At 45.3% G+C, this 19,794-nt stretch overlaps 2 protein-coding genes across 2 annotated transcripts in view; one reads left to right on the top strand and one right to left on the bottom strand.

The window, feature by feature from the left end:
• LOC138322602 (G protein-activated inward rectifier potassium channel 3-like) overlaps positions 1–18,136 on the bottom strand; it is a 121,746-nt gene extending 103,610 nt beyond the window's left edge. Inside the window, exon 1 of the mRNA XM_069266573.1 lies at positions 17,746–18,136. The gene's annotated coding sequence lies outside the window, so the exon portion shown is untranslated. The remainder of the gene's footprint in view (positions 1–17,745) is intronic.
• On the top strand, positions 12,962–16,933 carry LOC138324181 (collagen alpha-2(I) chain-like). Its single transcript, XM_069269261.1, has one exon. The coding sequence runs from the start codon at positions 12,962–12,964 to the stop codon at positions 16,931–16,933; it is 3,972 nt and encodes a 1,323-aa protein (XP_069125362.1).
• Positions 18,137–19,794: the final 1,658 nt, after the last annotated feature.

The following is a 19,794-nucleotide window of genomic DNA, read 5'->3' as shown; positions in this document are numbered from 1 at the left end:
AGTGATATGGTCTAGCTTCTAGCTTCTAACTTCTTGATAAGAGGAATTTCCCTTTAGCTCAGTCAGTAGAGCAGCAGCCCAGTAAGTCCAGTGTCACGGTTTGACCACAGCAAGCAGAACACTAATCTCCGTCTGTTACAATTACCAGATACCTTTTGATTTCCTTTCCTGTCTATATAACAACAGTTTGTATCAGGGACCTTTCACAATTAGGCTAAAACCAGGAACTCTTAATTTTGGAAGACTAATATAGTAATGAGGAAAGAGAGGTGGGGAGGACAGGAGCTTACAATGGCATATGTGTAAGGTCCTGACTAAATAAAGGGCTAAATAATAAGTGTAAGGTCCAGACTAAATAAAGGGCTAAATAATAAGTGTAAGGTCCAGACTAAGTAAAGGGCTAAATAATAAGTGTAAGGTCCAGACTAAGTAAAGGGCTAAATAATAAGTGTAAGGTCCAGACTAAGTAAAGGGCTAAATAATAAGTGTAAGGTCTAGACTAAGTAAAGGGCTAAATTATAAGTGTAAGGTCCTGACTAAATAAAGGGCTAAATAATAAGTGTAAGGTCCTGACTAAATAAAGGGCTAAATAATAAGTGTAAGGTCCTGACTAAATAAAGGGCGAAATAATAAGTCTAAGGTCTAGACTAAGTAAAGGGCTAAATTATAAGTGTAAGGTCCTGACTAAATAAAGGGCTAAATAATAAGTGTAAGGTCCTGACTAAGTAAAGAGCTAAATAATAAGTCTAAGGTCTAGACTAAGTAAAGGGCTAAATTATAAGTGTAAGGTCCTGACTAAATAAAGGGCTAAATAATAAGTGTAAGGTCCTGACTAAATAAAGGGCTAAATAATAAGTCTAAGGTCTAGACTAAGTAAAGGGCTAAATTATAAGTGTAAGGTCCTGACTAAATAAAGGGCTAAATAATAAGTGTAAGGTCCTGACTAAATAAAGGGCTAAATAATAAGTGTAAGGTCCTGACTAAGTAAAGGGCTAAATAATAAGTGTAAGGTTTAGACTAAGTAAAGGGCTAAATAATAAGTGTAAGGTCCTGACTAAACTAGAACACTGACACATCAGAAAGGGCCCCGCTATGTGTCTGACGTGCTTAAGTGGAAAAGTAGTATATTGACAACGAATTCTTCCGTGTTAGCTATATGTTGCTAATAAATAATTAATGTCAACATTAATTGGGAAACTGATGATGGTACATTATTATAATTCTTTGGAAAAAGTCTTCCAAGTATTTAACTTGAATCCTGATTCCAAGCTAACATTACATTAAGAGCATACAATTAACTCAAATACCCCTTTTAAACAAGGTAAACCTCATAGTTTGCTGAAGAAACACATAACAAATGTGAAAGGAAGGGAATAAAGGTCTTGCTCAAATATTTTAATCATGTAAAAGTGCATTAAGCAGTCAAAACTCTGGTGAGTTGACTTCTTGTTTAATTCTGAACAACTCTGCTTCATTATAAATGTTGTAGCAAAATGTTCATGAGAAAATAATTTTTTTAAATTTGACCTTGACCTTTGACTTAGTAACCTTGGCCCATGACCTTACCTTTGGACAGTCAACTCCTTGTTTAATTCTGAACAACTTTGCATCATAATGTTATAACAAAATGTTTATCAGTTAAGAGCAACAACATTGTGATTTTTTTAAATGTTAAAATCCAAGATGGCCGATTTTTTAATTTAATTTCAGCCTGAAAAATTACCAAGCAGATCTAGGATGGATGGGGAATCATCATGTAAAATATGGGGAAAATACTCCACTCCCTTCCATCATTAATGTGCAAAAGAAAAAAAACGGACAGACGGACGGACGGACAGACGGACAGACGGACGGACGGACAACCTGATTACTATAGGGCACCCGCATCTCGATGCGGGGCCCTAATAAAGGGCTAAATAATAAGTGTAAGGTCCAGACTAAGTAAAGGGTTAAATAATAAGTGTAAGGTTTAGACTAAGTAAAGAGCTAAATAATAAGTGTAAGGTTTAGACTAAGTAAAGGGCTAAATAATAAGTGTAAGGTCCTGACTAAATAAAGGGCTAAATAATAAGTAAAGGGCTAAATAATAAGTGTAAGGTCCTGACTAAATAAAGGGCTAAATAATAAGTGTAAGGTCAAGACTAAGTAAAGGGCTTAATAAAAAGTGTAAGGTCCAATAAGTAAAGGGCTAAATAATAAGTTAAGGTCCAGACTAAGTAAAGGGCTAAATAATAAGTGTAAGGTCAAGACTAAGTAAAGGGCTAAATAATAAGTGTAAGGTCCTGACTAAATAAAGGGCTAAATAATAAGTGTAAGGTCCAGACTAAGTAAAGGGCTAAATAATAAGTGTAAGGTCAAGTCTAAGTAAAGGGCTAAATAATAAGTGTAAGGTCTAGACTAAGTAAAGGGCTAAATAATAAGTGTAAGGTCTAGACTAAGTAAAGGGCTTAATAAAAAGTGTAAGGTCCAGACTAAGTAAAGGGCTAAATAATAAATGTAAAGTCTAGATTAAGTAAAGAGCTAAATAATAAGTCTAAGGTCCAGACTAAGTAAAGGGTTAAATAATAAATGTAAGGTCTAGGCTAAGTAAAGGGTTAAATAATAAGTGTAAGGTCCAGACTAAGTAAAGAGCTAAATAATAAGTGTAAGGTTTAGACTAAGTAAAGGGCTAAATGATAAGTTTAAGGTCCTGACTAAGTAAAGGGTTAAATAATAAGTGTAAGGTCCAGACTAAGTAAAGGGCTAAATTATAAATGTAAGGTCCAGCCTAAGTAAAGGGTTAAATAATAAATGTAAGGTCTAGACTAAGTAAGGGGCTAAATAATAAGTGATGGGAGAGGGGTCTATAATAAGTGTAATACCCAAGGCTGATGGGATGGGAGAGGGGTCTATAATAAGTGTAATACCCAAGGCTGATGGGATGGGAGAGGGGTCTATAATAAGTGTAATACCCAAGGCTGATGGGATGGGAATGGGAGAGGGGTCTATAATAAGTGTAATACCCAAGGCTGATGGGATGGGTGTGGGAGAGGGGTCTATAATAAGTGTAATACCCAAGGCTGATGGGATGGGAGAGGGGTCTATAATAAGTGTAATACCCAAGGCTGATGGGATGGGAGAGGGGTCTATAATAAGTGTAATACCCAAGGCTGATGGGATGGGAGAGGGGTCCATAATAAGTGTAATACCCAAGGCTGATGGGATGGGAGAGGGGTCTATAATAAGTGTAATACCAAAGGCTGATGGGATGGGAGTGGGAGAGGGGTCCATAATAAGTGTAATACCCAAGGCTGATGGGATGGGAGAGGGGTCTATAATAAGTGTAATACCCAAGGCTGATGGGATGGGAGAGGGGTCTATAATAAGTGTAATACCCAAGGCTGATGGGATGGGAGAGGGGTCTATAATAAGTGTAATACCCAAGGCTGATGGGATGGGAGAGGGGTCTATAATAAGTGTAATACCCAAGGCTGATGGGATGGGAGTGGGAGAGGGGTCTATAATAAGTGTAATACCCAAGGCTGATGGGATGGGAGTGGGAAAGGGGTCCATAATAAGTGTAATACCCAAGGCTGATGGGATGGGAGAGGGGTCCATAATAAGTGTAATACTCAAGGCTGATGGGATGGGAGAGGGGTCTATAATAAGTGTAATACCCAAGGCTGATGGGATGGGAGAGGGGTCTATAATAAGTGTAATACCCAAGGCTGATGGGATGGGAGTGGGAAAGGGGTCTATAATAAGTGTAATACCCAAGGCTGATGGGATGGGAGAGGGGTCTATAATAAGTGTAATACCCAAGGCTGATGGGATGGGAGAGGGGTCTATAATAAGTGTAATACCCAAGGCTGATGGGATGGGAGAGGGGTCTATAATAAGTGTAATACCCAAGGCTGATGGGATGGGAGAGGGGTCTATAATAAGTGTAATACCCAAGGCTGATGGGATGGGAGTGGGAGAGGGGTCTATAATAAGTGTAATACCCAAGGCTGATGGGATGGGAGTGGGAAAGGGGTCCATAATAAGTGTAATACCCAAGGCTGATTGGATGGGAGAGGGGTCCATAATAAGTGTAATACTCAAGGCTGATGGGATGGGAGAGGGGTCTATAATAAGTGTAATACCAAAGGCTGATGGGAGGGGAGAGGGGTCTATAATAAGTGTAATACCCAAGGCTGATGGGATGGGAGTGGGAAAGGGTCTATAATAAGTGTAATACCCAAGGCTGATGGGAGGGGAGAGGGGTCTATAATAAGTGTAATACCCAAGGCTGATGGGATGGGAGTGGGAAAGGGTCTATAATAAGTGTAATACTTAAGGCTGATGGGATGGGAGAGGGGTCTATAATAAGTGTAATACCCAAGGCTGATGGGATGGGAGTGGGAAAGGGGTCTATAATAAGTGTAATACCCAAGGCTGATGGGATGGGAGTGGGAAAGGGGTCTATAATAAGTGTAATACCCAAGGCTGATGGGATGGGAGTGGGAAAGGGGTCCATAATAAGTGTAATACTTAAGGCTGATGGGATGGGAGAGGGGTCTATAATAAGTGTAATACCCAAGGCTGATGGGATGGGAGAGGGGTCCATAATAAGTGTAATACCCAAGGCTGATGGGATGGGAGTGGGAAAGGGGTCTATAATAAGTGTAATACCCAAGGCTGATGGGATGGGAGTGGGAAAGGGGTCCATAATAAGTGTAATACCCAAGGCTGATTGGATGGGAGAGGGGTCCAAATAAGTGTAATACTCAAGGCTGATGGGATGGGAGAGGGGTCTATAATAAGTGTAATACCAAAGGCTGATGGGAGGGGAGAGGGGTCTATAATAAGTGTAATACCCAAGGCTGATGGGATGGGAGTAGGAAAGGGTCTATAATAAGTGTAATACCCAAGGCTGATGGGAGGGGAGAGGGGTCTATAATAAGTGTAATACCCAAGGCTGATGGGATGGGAGTGGGAAAGGGGTCTATAATAAGTGTAATACTTAAGGCTGATGGGATGGGAGAGGGGTCTATAATAAGTGTAATACCCAAGGCTGATGGGATGGGAGTGGGAAAGGGGTCTATAATAAGTGTAATACCCAAGGCTGATGGGATGGGAGTGGGAAAGGGGTCTATAATAAGTGTAATACCCAAGGCTGATGGGATGGGAGTGGGAAAGGGGTCCATAATAAGTGTAATACTTAAGGCTGATGGGATGGGAGAGGGGTCTATAATAAGTGTAATACCCAAGGCTGATGGGATGGGAGAGGGGTCTATAATAAGTGTAATACCCAAGGCTGATGGGATGGGAGTGGGAAAGGGTCTATAATAAGTGTAATACCCAAGGCTGATGGGAGGGGTGTGGGAGAGGGGTCTATAATAAGTGTAATACCCAAGGCTGATGGGATGGGAGAGGGGTCTATAATAAGTGTAATACCCAAGGCTGATGGGATGGGAGAGGGGTCTATAATAAGTGTAATACCCAAGGCTGATGGGATGGGAGAGGGGTCTATAATAAGTGCAATACCCAAGGCTGATGGGATGGGAGTGGGATCTATAATAAGTGTAATACTTAAGGCTGATGGGAGGGAGTGGGAGAGGGGTCCATAATAAGTGTAATATTCAAGGCTGATGGGATGGGAGTGGGACAGGGGTCCATAATAAGTGTAATACCAAGAATAATTGAGGTAGGGATGAAAGCGGTATGAAAACCTTTTGTTCCTGAGTTATCTGAACATCAAAAATCAATGACCTACATATCGTTTCAGATCTGCACACACAAATGCTAATTGTCAGACTACATTCCTGTGGCTTCTGCCTGTTACAGAGCTATATATCACTGATAATCGGGTAATTAAGGTATTAGTTTTACCCTCCTCAATAACTGTCAATGCAACACTCCTTACACACTACACAACCTGACCTGGATTCTCTCCATATACATTGTGACATCAGTATACCATCAGACTATGGAGAAGTTCCTTTAATGACTAGGTTAGAAAAGAATACTTTTGATAATAAACGACAACAATAATGGTGACCAATTGTTAAATTCATAGCCAATCATCAATGAAAACATGACTAAAACTGACCAATCAGAAAACCAAAGAATTTGAGATGATGTCTTTCACAAGTTATGGTTCCTGAGCAAGCATCACTATAATGGCAAGGTGATTTTTAAATTATCATCATATATTTCATTTGTAATTTCTTTCGGATGCATTGTATTCAAACAAAATGCCATAATATCAATAAATTTCATAACTATAAACAGACTTTTAATCCGATATATCTAACACCAGACAAAGATCTAGCTCGTGCTGACTTGACAGCTCTATAGAAGATACATGAGAGAAGACAGACTGTAAATGTATCACTGGTTAATAGGGGTTGTCTTCCTGCATTTTCTGCCACATACTGGACCAGCAATGCAGAGCTCCATGTGTCTACTGCTATGCTTGGTTGCATTTAGCCAATGTGGCTAATTCACTAAATACAGAAACAGATTTTTTCTCCTTTTAGTTTACATATAGATGAGTTTTTAATGGGACAAAATCCAAAAGTATTTAACCCATTTATTGTACTTGATTTAAACATATTTTATTTGCCTTTTTCGGTATTTGACAAAAAGGATTGGGAGGCTGAGTACCTTACAACTTATGGATAAGCCCTCTCCAAACATGCATACAAAATATACATATTAAAGGCTAGTTGCTGCTTACATAATGTAGTACTGAAATATACATAAAGATAATTTGTTTAATTAAATAAATCGAAATAACATTTTGATTTATTGTACTTACCCAGAAATGTCTATAATAAATATTCCACATCTGCCATTCCAAATAATTGGCAATCTTATAAAAAATAAATGATGTCAAGCTAAAATTGTGTGAAAACCTAAGTTAATGTGCTTGCGATTTATCAAAGACAAAAAGCAATGTATGGCCAGATAAGATCAAACTATGACCCTGGGTTAACTGGTTCATTGCTCTGACAACTAACAGGAAGCTCATCCTAGTGCAAAGCATATCATTATTTATATATACAGGATTTATACTTAAAGCATTTTCATATAGCCACTGACAACAGTGAATTGGAATGAGATGTAATTAAATGTGATAAGCCGATACCAGAATCACATCTGCTCTACAAGATCCCCCTACATGTTTTTACATCCTAACAAAGGCCGCAGGAGGTGAAAATTAAAAACAAACCTGGTACAAAAATCTAAATACAGTCCAATATATGAGTGAGATATAGCCATAGTAATAATCTGTAACCTTCTAACTAAGTGACTTAGTTAACTTACTGTCACTAACTACAGGTACTTAGCCTCCCAATACAAACACACACAAAGTACAGGTACACAGCCACCCAATACACACACACATAAAGTACAGGTACACAGCCTCCCAATACTCACACACAAAGTACAGGTACACAGCCTCCCAATACACACACACAAAGTACAGGTACACAGCCTCCCAATACACACACAAAGTACAGGTACACAGCCTCCCAATACACACACAAAGTACAGGTACACAGCCTCCCAATACACACACACACAAAGTACAGGTACACAGCCTCCCAATACACACACACAAAGTACAGGTACACAGAATCCCACAGGTACACAGCCTCCCAATACACACACAAAGTACAGGTACACAGCCTCCCAATACACACACACACAAAGTACAGGTACTTAGCCTCCCAATACACACACACACAAAGTACAGGTACACAGCCACCAAATACACACACACACAGTACAGGTACACAGCCTCCCAATACACAAACACACAGTACAGGTACACAGCCTCCCAATACACACACACAGTACAGGTACACAGCCTCCTAATACACACACACAAAGTACAGGTACACAGCCACCCAATACTCACACACAAAGTACAGGTACACAGCCTCCCAATACACACACACAAAGTACAGGTACACAGCCACCCAATACTCACATACAAAGTACAGGTACACAGCCTCCCAATACACACACACACAAAGTACAGGTACACAGCCTCCCAATACACACACACAAAGTACAGGTACACAGCCACCCAATACTCACACACAAAGTACAGGTACACAGCCTCCCAATACACACACACAAAGTACAGGTACACAGCCTCCCAATACTCACACACAAAGTACAGGTACACAGCCTTCCAATACACACACACACAAAGTACAGGTACACAGCCACCCAATACACACACACAAAGTACAGGTACACAGCCTCCCAATACACACACAAAAAGTACAGGTACACAGCCACCCAATACACACACACAGTACAGGTACACAGCCTCCCAATACACACACACAAAGTACAGGTACACAGTCTCCCAATACACACACACAAAAGTACAGGTACACAGCCTCCCAATACACACACACACAAAGTACAGGTACACAGCCTCCCAATACTCACACACACAGTACAGGTACACAGCCTCCCAATACAAACACAAAAAGTACAGGTACACAGCCACCCAATACACACACACACAAAGTACAGGTGCACAGCCTCCCAATACACACACACAAAGTACAGGTACACAGCCTCCCAATACACACACAAAAAGTACAGGTACACAGCCACCCAATACACACACACAGTACAGGTACACAGCCTCCCAATACACACACACAAAGTACAGGTACACAGTCTCCCAATACACACACACAAAGTACAGGTACACAGCCTCCCAATACACACACACAAAGTACAGGTACACAGCCTCCCAATACTCACACACACAGTACAGGTACACAGCCTCCCAATACAAACACAAAAAGTACAGGTACACAGCCACCCAATACACACACACACAAAGTACAGGTGCACAGCCTCCCAATACACACACACACAAAGTAAAGGTACACAGCCACCCAATACACACACACAAAGTACAGATACACAACCACACAATACACACACACAAAGTACAGATACACAACCACACAATACACACACACAAAGTACAGGTGCACAGCCTCCCAATACACACACACACAAAGTAAAGGTACACAGCCTCCCAATACTCACACACACAGTACAGGTACACAGCCTCCCAATACAAACACAAAAAGTACAGGTACACAGCCACCCAATACACACACACAGAAAGTACAGGTGCACAGCCTCCCAATACACACACACACAAAGTAAAGGTACACAGCCACCCAATACACACACACAAAGTACAGATACACAACCACACAATACACACACACAAAGTACAGATACACAACCACACAATACACACACACAAAGTACAGTAGCCCGAGATACTCTGGCCCTGACACCAGACTTAGACATTATATGACAGATAGATGTCTGGTTTAGGGCCAGAGCGCAGTAGTACTCGAAAACCTGGAATAAGCCGACACCGTTTGGTATCGGGCCAGGTACTATCCGATTCAGACTGACCACCGAGAAGCACCACTAAACTTAGTCTATACAACAAATGAATATCATATCTACCCAAATATAGCAATCCAATCCAATCCAGTCTCCCAATACACACACACACAAAGTACAGGTACACAGCCACCCAATACACACACACAAAGTACAGGTACACAGCCACCCAATACACACACACAAACCAATACACTTCGGAAAAAAATCATGTTTGAAACAAAATGTCTGACAAACGATTAGATAAGAATGCTGGTAATATATATATTGGCAAAATGGCTGACAAGATATTTGGACAGTCTTATCAATAGATGTTGACAGATACAAAACCTAAAATTACTGGATGGAAATATCAGAGTGGATGTTGACATGTTGAAAACCTAAACGTACTCACATTGAGACCACACAGGGGTCAGTGAGTTCAACCATAGCTATATTGATTCCTACCTTAAAGATGCTCAATCGCGGACAGAGAATAAACGATATTCATCATTTGAACAATAATTGGATTAAATCATGTATATATTTATATATATATCTTTTTTATTTACACAAAAATTAAATGAAATCATTTATTTTGCATTTGGTGAATGCACAATCAGTACTTCCATGTATGACATAGTGTCACAGAGTGTTGTACTGAGAAAGTTGGCCATGTTGGAGTTTAGATAGATTAAAATAAATAACATCATTTGGTCAGGAACTTGTTTCAGGTCATTTCCGGTCCGGTTTAACTATGGCAGGTTTTATTTCCGTGACATTAATGTATACCAACATAAAACATTGAACTGCAGTAGAAACTATCTTAATGGAGCTTTACATTGTAAGGATGTATTGATTTTTTATAATAAACTAATATGTTTTTCAATCATCTTTTGATTAGAAATAATATCCCCAATGACAGATACAGGAAGTGCCTTTGGCAGCCAGTACTACATGACGCTCAAGTACTTTTTTCTGTGAATAAGTTGATTAAATAATCTGTGTCAGTGTACAATATATAAGTCAGTAGTCAGCTGTTACATATTTATAATAACCGTAAATCAATCAATTTATCTTCCTTCAATGGATGATAACAAGCTTTTCATCTGATCAAACCTTCCTTATTTATGCATACAAACTTATATCACTTAAAGTTGTATTTCTGGTAATTTTCACTGTAACAATATGTCGTTTTAACATTTGATATTTGAACATGGACATGTAACTTGATGATTTAGCTCCCCAAAAGCATATGTCGGCCTATAAGAGAGCCGAAATCTAGGGATAATATATTCCTGGTTTTGAATAAAACACCTCCAATCTCCGCCATATTCAGTACCTTCGAGTTTTGTCGGAATTCCGAATTGTATCACTTGACTGGCGTCAACACGTCCTGACACATGGAGATCCAGGTAACTAGCGTAAGCCCACATGTGTTTGTTTACGTTTTCCTTCTGACTAATATGAGCAAATCGTGCTGGTTTATGTCCACAGAGCGATAATTTGAAACATCATTTTGTTGACATTTCTCTTGGTTTCACAACTCTCATATTACTTCGAAATTGCTGCGACGATGTTCGGAAGAGTTCGGAATGATTCGGTATCTTTCGAGCCTATTTTTTACGTGGACACGTTAAAAAGATTTTTTTCTTTTGTAATTGAAATACTCCCATTGCTGCAACTTTATAAAAAGTGGTAAAATTAGAAAGTTTAAACCTCGGACAGACGGAGAAAAATGTGTATAGCACCTATACAGTTTTTACTCTGACAAAAAGAGCGAAAGTGATAGACCATACAACTTTAACACAAAACCTGTTCTATTGGTCATCCCCACCAGGTACTCGGGAGTCATCCCCACCAGGTACTCAGGGGTCATCCACACCAGGTACTCAGGGGTCATCCCCACCAGGTACTCGGTGGTCATCCCTACAAGGCACTCGAGGGTCATCCCCACAAGGTACTCGGGGGTCATCCCCACAAGGTACTCAGGGGTCATCCCCAACAGGTACTCAGGGGTCATCCGCACCAGGTACTCGGAGGTCATCCCCACAAGGTACTCAGGGGTCATCCCCAACAGGTACTCAGGGGTCATCCGCACAAGGTACTCGGAGGTCATCCCCAACAGGTACTCAGGGGTCATCCGCACAAGGTACTCAGGGGTCATCCCCACCAGGCAGTAGGTGATCATCCCCACCAGGTACTCAGGGGTCATCCCAAACAGGTACTTGGGGGTCATCCACATCAGGTACTCAGAGGTCATCCACACCAGGTACTCGGGTCATCCCCACCAGGTACTCGGGGGTCATCCCCACCAGGCACTCAGAGGTCATCCCCATAAGGTACTCGGGGGTCATCCCAAACAGGTACTCAGTGGCCATCCCCACAAGGTACTCGTGGGTCATCCCAACCAGGTACTCCGGGCTCATTCCCACCAGGTATTCGGGGGTCATTCCCAACAGGTACTGGGGTGTCATCCCTACAAGGTACTTGGTGGTCATCCCAACCAAGTTCTCGGGGTATTCCCCAACAATGTACTCGGGGGTCATCCGCACAAGGTACTTGGGGGTCATACCCACCAGGTACTCGGGATCATCCCCACCAGGTTCTCGGGGTCATCCCCAGTAGGTACTCAGGAGTCATCCCCACCAGGTACTCAGGGGTCATACTAACCAGGTACTCAGGGGTCATCCGCACAAGGTACTCAGGGGTCATACCCATCAGGTACTCGGGATTATCCCCACCAGGTACTCAGAGGTCATACCAACCAGGTACTCAGGGGTCATCCCTACCAGGTACTCAGGTGTCATCCCCACCAGGTACTCGGGGGTCATCCGCACAAGGTACTCGGGGGTCATCTCCACCAGGTACTTGGTGGTAATCTCCACCAGGTACTCGGGGGTCATCACAACCAGGTTCTCGGAGGTCATCCCCACCAGGTACTCCGGGGTCATCCCCACCAGGTACTCAGGGGCATCCCACCAGGTACTCAGGGATCATCCCCACCAGGTACTCGGGGGTCATCCCCACCAGGTACTCAGGGGTCTTCCCCACCAGGTACTCAGGGGTCATCCACATCAGGTACTTGGAGTCATCCGCACAAGGTACTCGGGGTCATCCCCACCAGGTACTCAGGGGTCATTCCCACCAGGTACTCAGTGGTTATCCCCAGAAGGTACTCGGGGGTCATCCCAACCAGGTACTCAGGGGTCACCTCACCAGGTACTCAGGGATCATTCCCAACAGGTACTGGGGGGTCATCCCTACAAGGTACTCGGTGGTCATCCCCACCAAGTTCTCGGGGTCATCTCCAACAATGTACTCGGGGGTCATCCACACAAGGTACTCGGGGTCATCCCCACCAGGTACTCAGGGGTCATCCTCACCAGGTACTAGGGAGTCATCACCACCAGGTACTCAGGGGTCTTCCCCACCAGGTACTCGGGGGTCATCCCCACCAGGTACTTGGTAGTCATCCCCACAAGGCATTCTGTGTTAACCCCACCAGGTACTCGGTGGTCATCCCCACCAGGTACTCAGGGGTCATCCCTAAATGATACTTGGGGGTCATCCACATCAGGTACTTGGAGTCATCCGCACAAGGTACTCGGGGTCATCCCCACCAGGTACTCAGGGGTCATTCCCACCAGGTACTCAGTGGTTATCCCTAGAAGGTACTCGGGGGTCATCCCAACCAGGTACTCGGGGGTCATTCCCAACAGGTACTGGGGGGTCATCCCTACAAGGTACTCGGTGGTCATCCCCACCAAGTTCTCGGGGTCATCTCCAACAATGTACTCGGGGGTCATCCACACCAGGTACTCGGGGTCATCCCCACCAGGTACTCAGGGGTCATCCCCACCAGGTACTAGGGAGTCATCCCCACCAGGTACTTGGGGTCATCCGCACAAGGTACTCGGGGTCATACCCACCAGGTACTCGGGATCATCCCCACCAGGTACTTGGGATCATCCCCACCAGGTTCTCGGGGTCATCCCCAGTAGGTACTCGGGAGTCATCCCAACCAGGTACTCGGGGGTCATCCCCACAAGATACTCAGTGGGTCATCTCCACTAGGTACTCAGGGCCATCCCCACCAGGTACTCAGGGGTCATCCGCACAAGGTATTCAGGGGTCATACCCCCCAAGGTACTCGGGATTATCCCCGCCAGGTACTCAGGGGTCATCCCCACCAGGTACTCAGGTGTCATCCCCACCAGGTACTGGGGAGTCATCCCCACCAGGTACTTGGGAGTCATCCCCACAAGTTACTCGTGGGTCATCCCCACAAGGCACTCGGGGGTCATCCCCAACAGGTACTCGGGGTCATCCCCAACAGGTACTCGGGGACTCGGGGAGGGGGGGGGTTGGGTCATCCCCACCAGGTACTCGGGGGTCATCCCCACCAGGTACTAAGGGGTCATCCCCACCAGGTACTCAGAAGACATCCCTACAATGTACTCAGGGGTCATCCCCATCAGGTACTAGGGGGTCATCCAAACCAGGTACTCGGGGGTCATCCCCACAAGGTACTCGGGGTCATCCCCACAAGGTACTCAGGGGTCATCCCCACCAGGTACTCGGGGGTCATCCCCACAAGGCACTAGGGGGTCAGCCCCACTATGTACTCGGGGTCATCCCCAACAGGTACTCGGGAGTCATCCCCACAAGGTACTCGAGGTCATCTCCAACAGTTACTCGGGATCATCCCCACAAGGTCCTTTGGGGTCATCCCTACAAGGTACTCAGGGTCATCCCAACAAGGTACTCGGGGGTCATCCGCACAAGGTACTCGAGGGTCATCCCCACTAGATACTCTGGATCATCTCCACTAGTTACTCGGGATCATACCCAACAGGTAAACAGGGTAATCCTCAACAGGTACCCTGGAGTCATCCGCACAAGGTACTCGAGAGTCATTCCCACAAAGTACTCGGGGGTCATCCCCAAATGGTACTTGGGAGTCATCCCCACCAGTTACTCGTGGGTCATCCCCACAACTCACTCGGGGATCATCCCCAACAGGTACTCAGGGTCATCCCCAACAGGTACTTGGGGGGTCATCCCCACCAGGTACTCGGGGGTCATCCCCACCAGGTACTTGGGATCATCACCACCAGGTACTCGGGGGTCATCCCCACCAGGTACTCGGGGGTCATCCCCAAATGGTACTTGGGAGTCATCCCCACCAGTTACTCGTGGGTCATCCCCACAACTCACTCGGGGATCATCCCCAACAGGTACTCGGGGTCATCTCCAACAGGTACTTGGGGGGTCATCCCCACCAGGTACTCGGGGGTCATCCCCACCAGGTACTCGGGGGTCATCCCCACCAGGTACTCAGTGGACATCTCCACAATGTACTCAGGGGTCATCCCCACCAGGTACTCGGGGTTCATCCCCACCAGGTACTCGGGGGTCATCCCCACCAGGTACTCGAGGGTCATCCCCACAAGGTACTCGGGGGTCATCCCCACCAGGTACTCGGGGGTCATCCCCACCAGGTACTCGGGGGTCATCCCCACCAGGTACTCGGGGGTCATCCCCACCAGGTACTCAGTGGACATCTCCACAATGTACTCAGGGGTCATCCCCACCAGGTACTCGGGGGTCATCCCCACCAGGTACTCGGGGGTCATCCCCACAAGGTACTCGGGGGTCATCCCCACCAGGTACTCGGGGGTCATCCCCACCAGGTACTCAGGGGTCATCCCCACCAGGTATTGGGGGTCATCCCCACAGGGCACTAGGTGGTCAGCCCCACTATGTACTTGGGGTCATCCCCAACAGGTACTCGGGGGTCATCCCCACAAGGTACTCGGGGGTCATCTCTAACAGTTACTCGGGATCATCCCCACAAGGTCCTTTAGGGTCATCCCCACAAGGTACTCGGGGTCATCCCCACAAGGTACTCGGGGGTCATCTCCAACAGTTATTCTGGATCATCCCCACTAGGTACTTTTGGGTCATTCCCACAAAGTACTCGGGGTCATCCCCACAAGGTACTCGGGGTCATCCTCACAAGGTACTTGGGGGTCATCTCCAACAGTTACTCCGGATCATCCCCACTAGGTACTTTTGGGTCATCCCCACAAAGTACTCGGGGTCATCCCCACAAGGTACTCGGGGTCATCCCCACAAGGTACTCGGGGGTCATCTCCAACAGTTACTCCGGATCATCCCCACTAGGTACTTTTGGGTCATCCCCACAAAGTACTCGGGGTCATCCCCACAAGGTACTCAGGGGTCATCCCCACAAGGTACTCAGGGGTCATCTCCAACAGTTACTCGGGGTCATCTCCAACGGTTACTCGGGGGTCATCCCCACAAGGTACTCGGGGGTCATCCCCACCAGGTACTCGGGGGTCATCCCCACAAGGTACTCAGGGGTCATCTCCAACAGTTACTCGGGGTCATCCCCACAAGGTACTCAGGGGTCATCTCCAACAGTTACTCGGGGTCATCTCCAACGGTTACTCGGGGGTCATCCCCACAAGGTACTCAGGGGTCATCCCCACCAGGTACTCGGGGGTCATCCCCACCAGGTACTCGGGGGTCATCCCCACAAGGTACTCAGGGGTCATCTCCAACAGTTACTCGGGGGTCATCCCCACAAGGTACTCGGGCTTATCCCCACAAGGTACTTTGGAGTCATCCCCACAAGGTACTCGGGGGTCATCTCCAACAGTTGCTCGGGATCATCCCCACAAGGTACTCGGGGGTCATCTCCAACAGTTGCTTGGGATCATCCCCACAAGGTACTCGGGGGTCATCCCCACCAGGTACTCGGGGGTCATCCCCACAAGGTACTCAGGGGTCATCTCCAACAGTTACTCGGGATTATCCCCACAAGGTACTTTGGAGTCATCCCCACAAGGTACTCGGGGGTCATCTCCAACAGTTGCTCGGGATCATCCCCACAAGGTACTCGGGGGTCATCTCCAACAGTTGCTTGGGATCATCCCCACAAGGTACTCGGGGGTCATCCCCACCAGGTACTCGGGGGTCATCCCCACAAGGTACTCAGGGGTCATCTCCAACAGTTACTCGGGATTATCCCCACAAGGTACTTTGGAGTCATCCCCACAAGGTACTCGGGGGTCATCTCCAACAGTTGCTCGGGATCATCCCCACAAGGTACTCGGGGGTCATCTCCAACAGTTACTCGGGGTCATCCCCACAAGGTACTCGGGGGTCATCTCCAACAGTTACTCGGGATCATCCCCACAAGGTACTTTGGGGTCATCCCCACAAGGTACTCCGGGTCATCCCCACAAGGTACTCGGGGGTCATCTCCAACAGTTACTCGGGATTATCCCCACAAGGTACTTTGGGGTCATCCCCACAAGGTACTCCGGGTCATCCCCACAAGGTACTCGGGGGTCATCTCCAACAGTTACTCGGGATCATCCCCACAAGGTACTCAAGGGTCATCCCCAACAGATACTCTGAGGTCATCGCCAGAAGGTACTCAGGGGTCATCCCCAACAGTTACTCGGGATCATCCCCACCAGGTACTTGGTAGTCATCCCCACAAGGTGACCGGGGGTCATCTCCACCAGGTACTTGGGGTCATCCCCACAAGGTGACCGGGGGTCATCTCCACCAGGTACTTGGGGTCATCCCCACAAGATGATCGGGGGGGGGGGGGGGGGGGGGGGGTCATGTTTATACTACAACAGCTAGCAGACAGTACAAACCTGCCGTGACAATGACTTGACCCCATCTTTAATCTTCTATAATGGATATCCTAAGGTATTTCCTATCAATCAATACTACAATAATGCCGTGATAACCAGTACTTATCCTTTCAGTGCAAATTAATTATGTATCAGTTGTGTATTATATACATATATATATATGTTTATGGTCAGTTGTGTATACTACTCATGGGAAATGTATTACAAACTACTGTATTTCACAACTCAGGCAGACATTGGCTACAGATGTTGTTTATAAACATGCTCAGCATCACACTATATGTAATTCCATACTGCATGTGGAAAACTACACACCGGGATACATACATTTTATAATACCTTGGTAACATTACTGGGAAATCCTGACACTGATGATGTAGAGAAATGAATAATTTGTTTATATTGTAGAATAGAGGTTGTTTATTTGTTAGAAACACAGAATTCTATGTGACACACTGGTGACACAATGAAATATTGATTAGATGTAAACTAATACTTGATGGAGAATATCCATAAAGATACACATATTTAATGTCAAACAGGAGAACACTAGCGATTTCCTGTGAACCACGAGGCCAGCTTTCCGTCACTGTCGGATGACCTAAGGTTATACATTCGTGTACAGTAACACACCTACCTGATCATGTGTAGTATTCTGTCAGGAAACCAAGAATCCTAAAATCCACATCAATAAGACACACAAAAACCTTCCATTAATGCCGATTCAGCATTGCTACCATGCCACGAGGGTCCCCAACATTATAACAATGCGGGAGAAATACACACAAACTTGTACTCGTGGTTGTAATCTGTCTATCATACATTCCCACGTGTAACTAGCTACTGAGGCTGTATCTCTCTTCCACACGGTCAGTACTGGCTACTGCTGTAATCTGATGTTAGGCATGGAGGGTGTGAAAGCCTGTGGGACCAGTTTATACAGGGTGTGGTTGTCTGGGTCTGGCTGTATAGGTAAGATTCCATGTGCCTCCCAAGATCAATACACCCCTCACACTATACACTAGTGATACTGAGACTGCAGGCTTAGTCACCTTACTGTCTGCAGACTGCAGCAACTCAACTTAGTCACAGCTCTGAGAGGTGGTCATTCTATCTACAATTCTACTTCTGCAATCAGAACTCACATCCACAAACATCACACTCTGTCATCAATTCCACATCCACACATATCACTGTCACCAAATCTTTGACATCCACATGTGTCACTCACTGCCACCAAACCTTTGACATCAACATGTGTCAATCTGTCACCAAACTTTTGACATCCACCCATGTCACTGTTACCAAACTTTTGACACCCACGTGTGTCACTCACTGTCACCAAACCTTTGACATCCACACATGTCACTGTCACCAAACATTTGACATCCACACGTGTCACTCAGAGTCACCAAACATTTGACATCCACATGTGTAAATCTGTCACCAATCCTTTGACATCCACATGTGTCATTCACTGTCACCAAACCTTTGACATCCACATGTGTCACTCACTGTCAACAAACCTTTGATATCCACATGTGTCATTCACAGTCACCAAACCTTTTACATCCACATGTGTCATTCACTGTCACCAAACCTTTGACATCCACATGTATCATTCACTGTCACCAAACCTTTGACATCCACATGTGTCATTCACTGTCACCAAACCTTTGACATCCACATGTGTCACTCACTGTCAACAAACCTTTGATATCCACATGTGTCATTCACAGTCACCAAACCTTTTACATCCACATGTGTCATTCACTGTCACCAAACCTTTGACATCCACATGTATCATTCACTGTCACCAATCCTTTGACATCCACATGTGTCATTCACAGTCACTAAACCTTTGACATCCACATGTGTCATTCACGGTCACAAAACCTTTGACATCCACATGTGTCATTCACTGTCACCAAACCTTTGACATCCACATGTGTCATTCACTGTCACCAAACCTTTGACATCCACATGTGTCATTCACTGTCAACAAACCTTTGACATCAACATGTGTCAATCTGTCACCAAACCTTTGACATCCACATGTGTCATTCACTGTCACCAAACCTTTGACATCCACATGTGTCATTCACTGTCACAAAACTTTTGACATCCACACATGTCACTGTCACCAAACCTTTGACATCCACATGTGTCACTCACTGTCACCAAACCTTTGACAGCCACACATGTCAATGTCACCAAACCTTTGACATCCACATGTGTCACTCACTGTCAACAAACCTTTGATATCCACATGTGTCATTCACTGTCACCAAACCTTTTACATCCACATGTATCATTCACTGTCACCAAGCCTTTGACATCCACATGTTTTGTCATTCACTGTCACCAAACCTTTGACATCCACATGTGTCATTCACTGTCACCAAACCTTTGACATCCACATGTATCATTCACTGTCACCAATCCTTTTACATCCACATGTGTCATTCACAGTCACTAAACCTTTGACATCCACATGTGTCATTCACGGTCACAAAACCTTTGACATCCACATGTATCATTCTCTGTCACCAAACCTTTGACATCCACATGTGTCATTCACTGTCACCAAACCTTTGACATCCACATGTGTCAATCTGTCACCAAACCTTTGACATCCACATGTGTCATTCACTGTCACCAAACCTTTGACATCCACATGTGTCAT

The sequence above is a fragment of the Argopecten irradians genome, chromosome 5, assembly GCF_041381155.1.
Source record: "Argopecten irradians isolate NY chromosome 5, Ai_NY, whole genome shotgun sequence".
NCBI lineage: Eukaryota > Metazoa > Mollusca > Bivalvia > Pectinida > Pectinidae > Argopecten > Argopecten irradians.
This window is presented reverse-complemented; position numbering and strand designations above follow the sequence as displayed.